The sequence below is a fragment of the Cantharellus anzutake genome (genome assembly GCF_015039405.1).
Source record: "Cantharellus anzutake strain C23 chromosome Unknown EI90scaffold_62, whole genome shotgun sequence".
Taxonomy (NCBI): Eukaryota; Fungi; Basidiomycota; class Agaricomycetes; order Cantharellales; family Hydnaceae; genus Cantharellus; species Cantharellus anzutake.
Window position 1 is genome coordinate 95,042 of NW_024067012.1, and position 12,476 is coordinate 107,517.

At 49.6% G+C, this 12,476-nt stretch overlaps 4 protein-coding genes across 4 annotated transcripts; 2 read left to right on the top strand and 2 right to left on the bottom strand.

Annotated features, from left to right (window-relative positions):
• Window positions 1-1,054: 1,054 nt before the first annotated feature.
• On the bottom strand, window positions 1,055-2,782 carry EI90DRAFT_3146895 (glycosyltransferase family 4 protein; the record flags this gene model as incomplete). Its single annotated transcript, XM_039065470.1, has 9 exons — window positions 1,055-1,078; window positions 1,132-1,279; window positions 1,335-1,515; window positions 1,568-1,736; window positions 1,796-1,902; window positions 1,951-2,058; window positions 2,110-2,225; window positions 2,280-2,647; window positions 2,693-2,782. The coding sequence occupies 9 exons, from the start codon at window positions 2,780-2,782 to the stop codon at window positions 1,055-1,057; spliced, it is 1,311 nt and encodes a 436-aa protein (XP_038911429.1).
• A 317-nt stretch (window positions 2,783-3,099) lies between these two features.
• Window positions 3,100-6,898, top strand: EI90DRAFT_3075653 (P-loop containing nucleoside triphosphate hydrolase protein). The gene is made up of 17 exons (XM_039061592.1): window positions 3,100-3,615; window positions 3,664-3,716; window positions 3,773-3,892; window positions 3,947-4,147; window positions 4,205-4,259; window positions 4,310-4,394; window positions 4,451-4,505; window positions 4,555-4,599; window positions 4,660-4,787; window positions 4,838-4,988; window positions 5,046-5,068; window positions 5,122-5,151; window positions 5,211-5,358; window positions 5,404-5,464; window positions 5,512-5,857; window positions 5,907-6,792; window positions 6,845-6,898. Exons 1-16 carry the CDS (start codon window positions 3,191-3,193, stop codon window positions 6,525-6,527), a joined length of 2,547 nt encoding a protein of 848 aa, XP_038911430.1. The 5' UTR covers window positions 3,100-3,190; the 3' UTR covers window positions 6,528-6,792; window positions 6,845-6,898.
• EI90DRAFT_3075655 (PUA-like domain-containing protein) lies at window positions 6,259-8,329 on the bottom strand. Its single transcript, XM_039061593.1, has 10 exons — window positions 8,127-8,329; window positions 7,676-8,064; window positions 7,541-7,624; window positions 7,427-7,488; window positions 7,322-7,375; window positions 7,234-7,271; window positions 7,119-7,181; window positions 6,958-7,068; window positions 6,843-6,896; window positions 6,259-6,790 (listed from the first exon to the last, which is right to left on the bottom strand). The coding sequence occupies exons 1-10, from the start codon at window positions 8,190-8,192 to the stop codon at window positions 6,665-6,667; spliced, it is 1,047 nt and encodes a 348-aa protein (XP_038911431.1). The 5' UTR covers window positions 8,193-8,329; the 3' UTR covers window positions 6,259-6,664.
• A 2,589-nt stretch (window positions 8,330-10,918) lies between these two features.
• Window positions 10,919-12,405, top strand: EI90DRAFT_3075664 (uncharacterized protein). Its single transcript, XM_039061594.1, has 5 exons — window positions 10,919-11,125; window positions 11,187-11,492; window positions 11,546-11,680; window positions 11,736-11,766; window positions 11,823-12,405. The coding sequence occupies exons 1-5, from the start codon at window positions 10,967-10,969 to the stop codon at window positions 12,371-12,373; spliced, it is 1,182 nt and encodes a 393-aa protein (XP_038911432.1). The 5' UTR covers window positions 10,919-10,966; the 3' UTR covers window positions 12,374-12,405.
• Window positions 12,406-12,476: the final 71 nt, after the last annotated feature.

Below are 12,476 nucleotides of genomic sequence, written 5' to 3' on the forward strand. Positions count from 1 at the left end.
GCACTTTAATGTAAGCTAATCTATTTTCATCTGTCCAAGACGCCCAGAATTGGCGCGTTAAGACATCTGTGATCTCATCGGGGCATGCAGCGAGACTGGACAGATTCATGGCTGGTGGGATCGTGGGGAACGGAGGGGCCCGAATACATGTGTATTTACACGCCGATTATGTAACAATCTCACCTAATTTGCGTACATAAAGAAAGACTGCATACGTTCATATTCTACAGGCCTTCATACACGCATATTCAAACTTTACATAGGAACGCAATTCAGAGCTAATCGGACAACTCCAGATACCCGGTTATTTGAGGTCTGAATACGTCCCTAATCAAGGTCCAATTTTCACCCCCCTTTACGCAGTGATTGCTGCCTTCAGCTTCTGGGCGAATGCGATTGCTCTGGACAGCACCAAGTTCTTCACCGGGTTCCTGGAGAAATACCTACTGAAGTTTCGAAGGCGAAGAGGAAGGGTATGTTTGGCCCGGCTTTGTTGCACTCGCGTGCAGATTCAGCCCACTTTTTATGGATTTGGAATAAATACCGGTTTCGCGGCCATTTAGTGCCAGCAGCCGGGGGAGCTGCGAGGACTTCGGCGGCGGGTCTGGGACCTAACGGAATGGGTATCCAGGGTGCTTGAGCGATTCAATTCAGTGGTCACCAATGTTCTCATATAGAATGGGCAGCTTGCGCACAAGTACTGCGGGTCGACCCAGGAAAATATCACTAGGTACAGTATTGTGGTTTGGTTGGTTGGGGGGTAGGTTGAACTGGATGCTGCGTTGAGTTGTCGTTACACAGGCGGTGTTTCGGCCATTAAATGATCATAGATTATAGTATGTTACGGGAAAATACTTCACCGGACAGAGAATTTGAGCAAGCTGAGGGGTATAAATGAACAAAGGATATCGCTGGATTGTGGAAAATCGGCAGAAGGGACTTCAAGAGTCACGTATCCCGTGATGCAATTTGTTCTTGCTTCTAGAATTAAGGATGCATAAACTACGTTGGGTCAAAGCGAAGCCGTTGTGAGACGGGCAAATTATGGGAAGGTCTAGTTGCTTCTGAGATCACAGTGCTGTGGGCAGAAGAGTGTGAGTTTTGGGTCATGACGGTGCAGGAAGTATCCACCTTCAGGAAGAGGGCTTCGTCCCACTCATCGTCTACCATATCAATTTCGCTTTGGGGTACTATCCACTGGAGAGTCGCAAAGAAAAGACATTGCATCACGAGAATAATAGTAAAGATCGGTCCCGCAAAACGACCGAGGGTCATTGTCCTGGAAGTGCTGTTTAGGGAAGGACAGAGCGAAAATCGGTGTGCTGGCGGCTAACCTGACAATACGATCCCAAAGGCTTAACGTTTGAGATTCCGCGACGGTTCTATACACAATCTCCGTGCGAGTTGCCACGTCCCCCCAGTCATACATTCCTTTGATACGTGCGTGGGCCATGTGGGGATCATGCTTGCCCTGACCAACATATTCAATGGCCTCAGAGAGTGCTCTGACAACATCTGCATACGCATCCTAAGTTCTAGGAGACCAAAGATTATTGCATCTACCCACCGTCCTCTTCAGGCTTCGCAAAAGTTATCATATCTTCTGGAAGGACTTCAGGGACGCCCCCAACTTTCGTGCAAACGACATAGAGTCCAGCACAGGCGGCCTCAAGTATGGCAACACCGAAAGATTCCGTCAAAGAAGTGTTGAGAAATATGGAACCCCGAATTAAAATCTATGTAGATTTGGGTCACTGCTAGCTCCAAGTTAGGGATTGGCAGTCAGGGAACATACATTCCGCACATGCTGATGGGGCACTGAGCCAAGCATGGCGATTCTATCTTGTAATCTGTGCTTCTCTCGCATCTGCAACAGTGCGGTAAGTTTCGGACCGTCGCCGCCTAGGTGTCCATGTCAGAAGGCATTTTAACGACGATTTCAACCCATACCAATAATGAAGTTCACATGCTGGTGCTTTTCACAAATTTTCGGTGCAACTGCTATCAACAAATCGACCCCTTTGCGATACGCCAATCTCGACACCACGATGATATTTACTGCATGCTGTGGGTGGATTAAGAATTCACGTCATAAACAAGATTACGAACAAGGCTTCAAAGGTAGGGGCGTCGTTGACGGTTTGAACTGCTCAGGAACCAAGGCATTGGGAATTACATATACCGTTGAAGGATCTAATCTGGCTCGAAGGACAGTGTTTTCGCGTCTGGGAATAGTCAGTATCCAAATCCCATTGGGGAAATTAAGACAGAAGACAAACCCAGTATTTGAGACACAAATGGTAGCGTCGACATTAAGAAGAGCTGCTTCCAACAATTTGTTTGTCAGGATGCCGGTTGCGTCGTCGAGCCTGAAAAGGCTGTGATCTGTGAACACGGTCCGCATACCCATCAGATGAGCATGGAACATTCCCTCATGAGCCATTGATGATAGACTGGCATGGCCATGCACAATGTCGATCCTTTCACGCAGTAAAATGGGTCTGAAGTAAGGCATTGATGCAAAGAAATTCGGAAGGGTGGCAGAAGATGCGATAGCTTTCAAGGGGATATAGTAGACTTTAATGCCAGGAAGGACCCATCGCACTCCAACACGATTTGGGGGGTGTGAATGAGTGATTACGATCACCTGGATGGGGTAAATACACTGAAAGATGATTTGGATTCGTTTTACCTTGTGTCCGAGTCGAGTCAGGTTGACTCCTAGCATAAAGATGTGGTTTTCAACCCCACCTACATTAGGGTGGAAAAAATCTGAGATCATACTAAGCCCTGAGTCAGATAATGCACACGGCCTTATTCGTCCTCACGCACGCTATTCGCAGTCTGGTGCCAGCACAGAGCTTCTCCACGCCATCTCCCATAGGCCCAGGAAACCCATGCACCAATAACAATTGAGATGTGGCCTTCTTGTCCCCCTGGTGCAGCCGTGCACGGTGGGCCTCCCAAATGAGCCTCAAACTTTGAAGCAACGCGTGTTGTTCGGTGCCGGGAACAACAGTCAACAACAACACGGTAGCCATCGACCCTGCGCTTGTATCCGTAGTTGCTCTTCAAACCCCGTTCAGACTAGCTCGCGAGACTGGCCAATATCTTCACTCGCCGCTCAGCATAAATCGGCCGCGTTCTCATGATCTAGAGCCTTGGATTCGTGACCCATTCTTCTATCTTCATGGATGACATGTGGGGGGACGTTCAGGACGAAGAGGATTCCCTTCATAAGATTCAATCAGTCTCCAAGTCATGGAACCAACTGCCACCATCTGAGGGGCAGTCAGTCTCTTATTTAGAGCGGGCAAAGCTGCAAGGACGACTCGGGTCTCTGGGGAAAGAGATTACTTCTGTGGATGCATCTATAGCCGAGCTCGAGAAAGTCAGGAATTCGCTGATACAGGAGCGGCAGAAAGTGCAACAGAAGCTTGAGTTGCTGCTTACCAATAGGCAGGCACCTATTGCAAGGTCGATGGCCAATAGTCTCGATTCGGGGTCAACCCAACCTCTCATTGATTACTCTGGCGAATTCGAGTGGGACGAAGACATGAAATCGAAGATGACCCAAATATTTGGAATACCCTCCTTTCGTTTGTGTCAGCAAGGGTAAGTCTCATGTAAGATCGTAGTGACAGATTTCTCATCTTTCCGAAGAGTCTGTAACGCAAGTCTTGACGGAAGAGATATTGTGTGTGTTATGCCCACTGGTGACTCGCCCCCTTCGCAAGGTCGAGGCCTGTCCTAAACTGATATGTTGTACTAGGGGGTGGTAAGAGTTTAACCTATCAGCTCCCTGCTATCATAAGTCAAGGTTGCACGCTCGTCATTTCTCCCCTCATATCGTTGATCACGGACCAGATATTGCACTTGCAGAGCGCCGGGAGTATGGCTGTGTCTTTCTGGCTACATCACTTGGATATCTGACTTTACTCACTAGTTCAAGCCGTGATGCTTACAGGCTCTACCCCCAAAGAGGAGGTCAGATCTATCACGGCTCGTCTCAACGCTGCTGCAAGGAGTCCCGTATCCAGTTCTGCCGATATGGAGATCAAGTTGTGTTATGTGACCCCAGAGAAGGTGGCGAAATCAAAAACTTTCGTATCCATGTTGGAAAAACTTGCGGTTGCAGGGAAGTTAGGTAGGAATCACTCCGTCGCTCCCGGTGCACCGTATGAACCTCATCGGTTTCATGCAGCTCGCATCATCATCGACGAAGCCCATTGCGTTTCTCAACTTGGCCACGACTTCAGGTAGAGCGAAATTATGCGTCATACCCCGGACCTTTCTCAGTGCCCCCTAGACCTGACTACAAGAAACTCTCCATTCTTCGGCAGCTTCTACCCCATGTACCTATCTTAGCGTTGTCAGCTACGTGTCCACCAAGAGTAAGTGTACACATCCACTATTAGTCAATATTGCTGATCTGTGACGACGCCCTAAGGTTCTGAAAGATCTGTTACTTATTCTACGCTTGAAACCGGCGGTGAATGGAAATGGCAAGCTAAACCCAACCCTTCTCTTCCCTCATTTATCTTTAATTTGTAGCTGCTACACCTGAGGGGACTGTGTATTTCAGCGCGCCGCTTTATCGTGCGCCCATTAATCTCTTCATGCCATTGCCCAAAGTCTTATATCCGTCTGGTGATCCAGGGAAGAACTTACATTACTCTGTTTCGCCGAAACCGGCATCGGCAACAGCTGTTATCCAAAGCATAACTGATTATATTTTAGAAAAGCACAAGGACGACAGCGGAATAATATATTGTCTCAGTAAGAAGGCGAGTAGTGTGGTTGTCCCATGTTCATTGTTTGTTTGACGGTTGCTCAGGATACGGAGACAGTTGCACAAGGCATAATAGATGCATCCAACGGCCAGATTAAGATTGGGGTATATCATAGTGACGTCCCTGACGCACAGAAAGAACGACTCCATGTGAAATGGCGAGCCGGAGATATCCAAGTGGTGTGTGCTACCATTGGTAAGGTTCAATGGCCTATAGGGACTGCTACAATGCAATGACCTGGAATTCCCCCAGCTTTCGGCTTGGGAATTGACAAGGTGACATTTCAATTGGTTCACAGGAATGCATGTTTATTGGAAGGTTGGTCTAGTCGAACGTTCGGTTTGTGATACACCACTCGGTCGGTATCCAACGAAGTTGTTGACGTAAAGGGTTCGAAGCTAAGATTGCGACTTGTAGATATCGAAGAGCCTCGACGGTTACTATCAAGAAAGCGGGCGCGCTGGTCGCGATGGCAGCGATGCAGATTGTGTCCTTTACTACAGAGGACAAGATGCGACCCGTCTCAGTTCATTGACCTGTGGAGAACTGGAGGGCCAGGACAAACGTAAGACAATTGTGCTGATCCGGTTAGTGGGACTAATGACTCCAGTTTACGAGATGCTTCGCTTTGCTCAGGAGTACGTGGAGTGCCGCAAGATTCACTTCGCGAAGTACGCCCCCATTCAAGGGAAGAAATCATACTGATGAATGCCTTCAGTTACTTCTCGACCTCTTCGTCCTTGGCTTTGTCGTCATGGTCCGACACTATGTCTGATGGCTCGCTGAGCCGGTGTGGTCATTGCGATAACTGCTCCAGATCTCCTGAGTCTATCATGACTCAGGATGTCACAAGAGAATGCTGGAAAATCCTCAAGATCTCCGATCACATTGCCCGCGAAAGAGGGCGGGTAACTGTGGGGATGCTCAGTGACCTTGTGCGGGGTGTGGGCAGTGGTGACTACACGGTCACCTCGTCCAAAGGAGGGGGCAAAAGTTCAGCGAAACCGAAGACGAGGCTTGACCTCGATGAGGCTATCGGAGGCAAGGTCACAATGCCGAAAGACGTGCGTTTCAATCTGTGGTATCCGTAAACAGGTCCTAACATTCCTTCAGGATGTCGAAGCGCTCATCATCCGCCTGCTCTTAACCAAGTACCTTAAAGAAGAGTTCTCCTCCACTGCTTATTCGATCAACGTCTATGTGACTCCAGGACCACAGGCGCTGCGACTTACCCGTCTCTCTTCCGATCAAGTTTCTCGAGGTGAAGGTCCTCGTATTTCCTGCACTTTCCTTGTCAAATCAAAACAGCGGCGAACGTCGTCGAAACCGTCGACGAATAAACGAAAAAAATCCTTCAGCGAGGCGGTTGGTCTGGAAGATGGAGCCGAAAGCGATGACTGCGTTTCAAAAAGCAACATGGATGCTGCTCTCCGGATGTCGGCCTCCCGAAAGGCGCGCTCACGTCAAAATCCCCGACTGGCGAGCTCGAAAGACACTAATTCATTGCGAAATGATCTGCTACGCCGGTCTCAGTCCCCCAGTTTTTCTCCAAGTGGTATGAAGGACGGGCGGTCTGCATCCTCGGAAGCCGATGGCTGTGATTCGAATGATTGGGAATTCACTCTCACCACGAAGCGGAAACCATCCAAGGTACTAGGAAACACTCGCAAAAAAACCAAAACTTCCAGAACTTCCTCGTCTGCTGAGGTTGTTGTGCTATCTTCATCAGAATGATAATCGAGGGACCAAAATCACGCTGAACATTAATCAAGTTAACCGATGCGATCTTGACCATTTCAAAATTTCCCTTTGAAAGTCGAGCAAGAAATGCAAAATGATGGCGCATTCCCATCTGACACATGAGGAACCCGTTAATCGTCCTCAGATTCTGGCGTAGCTTCGGGAGTTGAGGACATCGTGCTATGATCGGAAGATTCCGCTTCTGACTCGTCTTGTTCCTCGGATGTTACGAGCAATTCAGGCTGGTCCGGCAACCTCTGCAACATCTGTGAGAAGTGTACGCCACTGTTGCAGGTACCTCGGACATACCTTGAATGCATATTTGCACACTTTAAAGCCTTGCAATCCCTGTTCCGTCCAGGCCTGCATGACAGATCCACAAGCAGTCAGAAGGCATTTGTTACACACATCTTGTGGGAATCACCTTTTCTACAACATAGAGCCCATCATACCTGTACCCCGAGGAGGGAGCGTAAGGTGAATTGAGCTTGAATCCCCGGAGCACTCGCACAGGGTTCCTTGTCTGAGCGGATCTCTGGAACGATATTAGGGGATTGCCAGGCATCACGTAGCGGCGCATCTCACTTGGAGACTCTTGTTCAATGGGCTGTCAAAGGTTTGATCACAACTCTGAGGTGCTGTGCGAAGCTGCGCCAGTATTATCAGTAGTCGACAAGGCGCCACCAGCCCAACCACCCACATTCTTGGGGTTTTGCTTTGTCCCTTTGAGGTCGCGACCTGAAATTGGGTTCAACATCGGGAGACGATACAGGGTATGGATAACTTGCCGCCCGCCCCAGTGAAGGTGAATCCATCGCCCATGTCAACATCATCGTCGTAGCCTTTCAACGAAATCCAGCACGACGTCCGTTCAGTTGCTACGTTTAACTCACCTCCCGAAAGCGCTACCGAGTAGGCACCGTCTTTCCCGGCGGAGATCCCAGCGACCCAGGGCCTTCAACCGTTCTGTACAGGTGGAACGTGGAATCAAATAATGGCAGACTCACGCGTGAATCGCTGCTTGACTCGCTGCCTGTCGGGTTTCGAAGACCATCCCAACGGGTACCCCAGGTATAGCACCATATTGCTTTCTATACCACTGTTTAGTGATGACGCCAATAATGATGAGAAGGACAACACACGGGTCGTGAAGTCTTGGCCCTAATTTGGAGACTTGTCGTTGTTTGGTCTCATCGATAATTCTAGGAAGCGACCTCCTTGACGACTTCCTGACTTTCCAGTCAGGTGAGGAAGGAGGAGATTGCGCCCGCTTGATGTTTTGGCCATCATTGGCATAACTGACCCTCCGTGTATTCCGCAAACTCCGCCGGCGTCCCTGAATGTTTTCTTCCCCGCCATCTGTATCTCTCTTCAATTTTTTTGGCGTAGGGAGCTCCGTGTCGCTTTCCTCGCTTTCACTGAGGGGCAGCCGGCTTGGTCTTCTTTTCTTGGTCAGAGGGCGTTTTGCCCGAAGTTTTGACACTTTCTTTGGTGCAGCTGGTAGTTTGCATTCATGCAACCCCAGCTCTTCCTGTTTCCACCAAGTGGCTCTATCATACAATTGTAGACATCATGACGCGTCCAATCACGTACCAGTAGCTTGCGGTTCGCAGCCATGTTGGCCAACCTCTGGGCCTCGTAATCAATGCCATCATCCATTTCTGAGATGGATCCACGCGTTTCTTAGAGAATTGAAACGATCGATCCAAGTTCTGCAGAAATAGAACCTCTTTTAAAGACCGCTGGACGAACTCGACGTCGCGTCTGTCGGAAATCGGAAATCGCCGTTACACTTGGCGCGTCACAACACATTTGAGTCATTACAATTAGCCATGATGTGGGCAAAATATCTAAATAGAGTATACGAATACACCAACAAACTTGGTCTGGCTCTGGAAACTCTGAGAGCCCGCTCCACTATAATGTACTTAGGCCCATTGCACAAATAGTATCTTTGAATGAATAGTCCAAGTCGGGTACGGCTGTCAGTCTGGTGTCTCCTCAGTCCGCAGGCCACGAATAATATAAGCTGTACAAAGCTATATGTCAACGGTGATAGTCAGGAGGGATAGATAGGATTGGCAGAGCGCTCTGCCTGTAAGTTGCCGGCCCACAGTCGCTGCGCCCGAAAAGAAAACGCATGTGTCGGGACGGCCTCCCTGGGCACTCCAGTGCTAGTCCAGACTCTTCAGGCAGTCGTCTTTTGAGTTGACTTCTTTGTGCATTGGAACCGAGGGTGATTCCCGCTGCAGACCCGACAGACGTGCCTGAACTTGCACGGGTCGAAAGAACATCTCTTCTTCGTGTTGAACTCTCCGCAGATAGGAATAGCTCTCGACCTTCCCCCCAGTTTACCTCTGCCTTTTGGTTTGTCTGTGTTGGCATTATATGCGCCGCGAGCCGAGCCACCACTGTTGAGATGCTTGAAAGCGATGTCGTTGAAAAGGTGGATGTCGGCAAAGCAGAGGTGGTATCGTTCTTGGACGAACTTGCGCACGGCAGAGTCGTAATTGATGACGCGAGAGTGATCGGTACAGGCGAAGAACTTGTCGAGTATGTGTGCATAGTAGATGTCGAGCTCGTCTCGTCGGTGCGGATAGGCATAAAGAAGGGCACGCTTGTATTTCTGAAAACCCAAAATCCAGGGGCCGATAGCTTCGTGGTATTGGGGAGAGACGGGATTGTGATCCTTGACGATAGCGGCGAGATCGATGTGTCTGTCGCAGACAAGGTTGCGCCACTGGTCGTAGGGGAAGGGTGGCGGTTGTCCTCGCGCAAGGAGGCTTCGAACGGCAGCTCCTGGGTCGAGGTTGTAGATGTTGCGTAGACGTCGGGTTTTCTGCGGGGTGGTGAGCAAGACGTCAACGTCCCAAGGTCGATTACCTCCTGGGTAGTCCCAGTTCCAGGCATAACGAGGGTCGTGGTCATCCTCAACCTCTCGCAAGCGCTTGGCCCTTCCTCGCGCTTCGTCATCATCATCATCTCGCTGTCGACGTCCTCGCAAGGCTGTGAGCAGGCCCCCGGCTTGGTCACCAATTTCGACGGTTCGGTCATTGGGTCGATTGTTTACGTCCGGTAGAGCGCTAGGCAGCCCCTGTTCAGGGTTTGTTCGAGTTTGGCTACCTCGAACAACTGCTTCTTCCCTAAATTGAAATGATTGGTCGAATCGGGCAATGTATCGATTGAGTAGCTCGTTTCGTTGCCCGCTGGTAAGCTCAGAGGCACCATCAAGGAGTGTGCGGAGTCGTCGGCAGGCACCGTGTAAGTCCATGGAGCGTTTGCCGAATTCCGTGACGAGGCTATCGAGTTGGTCGAGGAGACCAGAGGATGTGATTCGCTTGAGATCGATGCCCCCGAGTGAAGGGTCTTGTACATCGGTAGGGCTGCTTGATGTTTGCGCCCTGGCATGCTCCGACATAACGGTAGATCACAAGACGTTCGAAGAACCAATCAGACGACAAAAGAGTCTGGTGATAGAAGTGCTAAGATGCAGACAGCCAAGCGGTAGAGGTGGCAGTCGGGAGAGCAGCGAAGGCAGCAGCAGCGGGTCATGGGGATAAGTCCAGAATCTGGCGGCAAGTCGGTTCCCACTCACTGAGAGAATACGGGATAGCAGGCGGTGGCGAGAGGAGTGAAGGGCGGTGGTACAAGTAGAGGCTGGGAACCTGCCTAGGTGTCACAGCCCTTTTATGAGTATGGCGTAAGCCCTACCAATGGGCGAAGTTCGATGGCGTGCCTCCGCCCGCGCATCCGCGCTGAAACATCCAGCGTACGACCGAGGCAAGTGCGCCTTGACCACGCAAAAGTTAAATATAACAATAAACGAATAAACGAATAAATTTAATAAATTCGGATAAATGTCTCATTTCACGAGACTACATAATCACGGGACAGCGCTCATTGCCCATCGGCTCAATGCTGCTTTGCCCTGATCTCGCCTGTCTCAGCCACATGGAAGACCATCCTGCGATGTCCCCACTTTCGACGCAGACCGTATGGTGAACATTCCGGCGCGGACGCCGGAGCGGGACAGTCTCAACTATGGTACAGTCCAAATCTAAAATAATAAACAGGAACACTTGCACAAAAGCTATGCCTCCTGTCCCCCTGCCGTTGCCAGCCCGTTCTTCCTCGGTGAGTAAGAACGCTTCGATTCAGCCCTTGGTCTGAAATCGCTGCCATCGCCTCTAACAGCCTTCGCCTGCTTCCAGTATTGACAGCCTTTTGACATACCCACTACCTCTCCATTCTCCTCCCACTTCCGCAATATGTACTTAATATGTACTTAATATTGTTGTATCTATGTACGCGGGTCGGGCCCAAATGCTCAACCCCGTGATTAGTCTATGAAATGAGGAACAAGCAGCTAACGAAATTCCCGGTCCCCAACAGCGTTTTGGGGCATCACGTCTGTGTCCCACAGACAGTAACTGATGGCGTTCCAATTCGACTTTAATCTTGAGGAAGTTTCGGACAGCATTAGCACCCCCAGCGGGCAGCCTATCCACTGTGCTACCCAAATAGAAGACAGCATGAATCTCTTGTCAGATTCAAACACCGGACAATATTGCGAACTTCTGCTTAAGGATTTGGTTCGCGTTCAGTATTTTTCACTCCGTTCAGTCCTGATTGATTGCGTGTCAAATCGTCCAGCTTTCCCAGATCCCCGAAACAATTTCCTACACCCCTCTTCAACTTCATACGAATCCTCCAATCATCATTCCGCGTAGAGATTTATTCGATGTCAGATTCCAATTGATATCTCAAACTGATCCCGACTCTTTGGAGGATTCGATAGAACCGGACCCAAGGTTGGCATACATAGAAGCGCCCTCGGATCTTATGCCGGGTGCATATGAAGGTGGCTTGAAGACATGGGAGTGCAGCCTTGATCTGGCCAGTTATCTTGCAGATAGCCGGCCCTTTGGCGCATGGACAGAATCACACAAGATCCTTGAGGTACGAAGTAATTGTTAGATGATTTGGTGCTCTAAGCTTAAAGCTGCATTAAGATCGGATGTGGAACTGCTGTACCCACCATGTTCCTCTTCCTCGATCTTCTGAATTCTCGCTACTCTTCAGGCTGCTCAAGCTTCGCGGAGGTGCATTTTCATCTTCAGGATTATAACTCCTTCACAATGCAGTTAGTGAGCATTCGCACCAATCGTCCCATACCCATCTACTGATCTCAGAATCTCCAAGGTCACCGTTCCCAATTTACTCCTTGTTTGGTGTAAGCCTGTCTAGCCGGGTGAAACCATCGACCGAATAGTTGAAGAGTTTTATTAGACTTGTCTGATGCATCAGAAGCTTTTCGAAAGCTAAACCATGCTGCCCAAAGAGCCGAATCCAGCAGATCTGATTCTGGAGTGGACGAGTGCCCCGAGGAGCAACTGGAAATCGAAATAACGCCCAACTTAGTTGATGCTTTCCTCAACACGCTCCGAATATTTAATGTGTCCATCCGACTATTTGCAGGATCTTGGGAAGCTCTTTGCATTGCTCCTGGCAGTCCGTTGGTGGATGCGAGTCCGTACACCATCGTGCTCACATCAGAGACAGTGTACAGAATCGATAGCCTGGACTCACTTCTCCGCGTCCTTCAGATGTCGTCATCCACCGCTAAGCCGTCAAAAGATGTTAAGGTGCCAGACACTCTCTGTTTGGTCGCTGCAAAGATTGTGTATTTTGGAGTGGGTGGTGGTGTGAGCGAATTTGTGCGGAGAGCGAGCGAACTCTCCGTTGCGAATGCTGACGGAAATAAAAAGCCGCGAGTGGAGACAGTATGGGAACAACGAGAAGGCGTTGCCAGAGCCGTATTGCGACTTCATTGGGGCTGACGAATATTTTCCATTACCTTTTTGTTGCGTTTATGGGTACTGATGCCCTAATCGTATGCGAGGTTTTTTTCAGGCCAAGCTAATTGAATATTGTCATACTTCT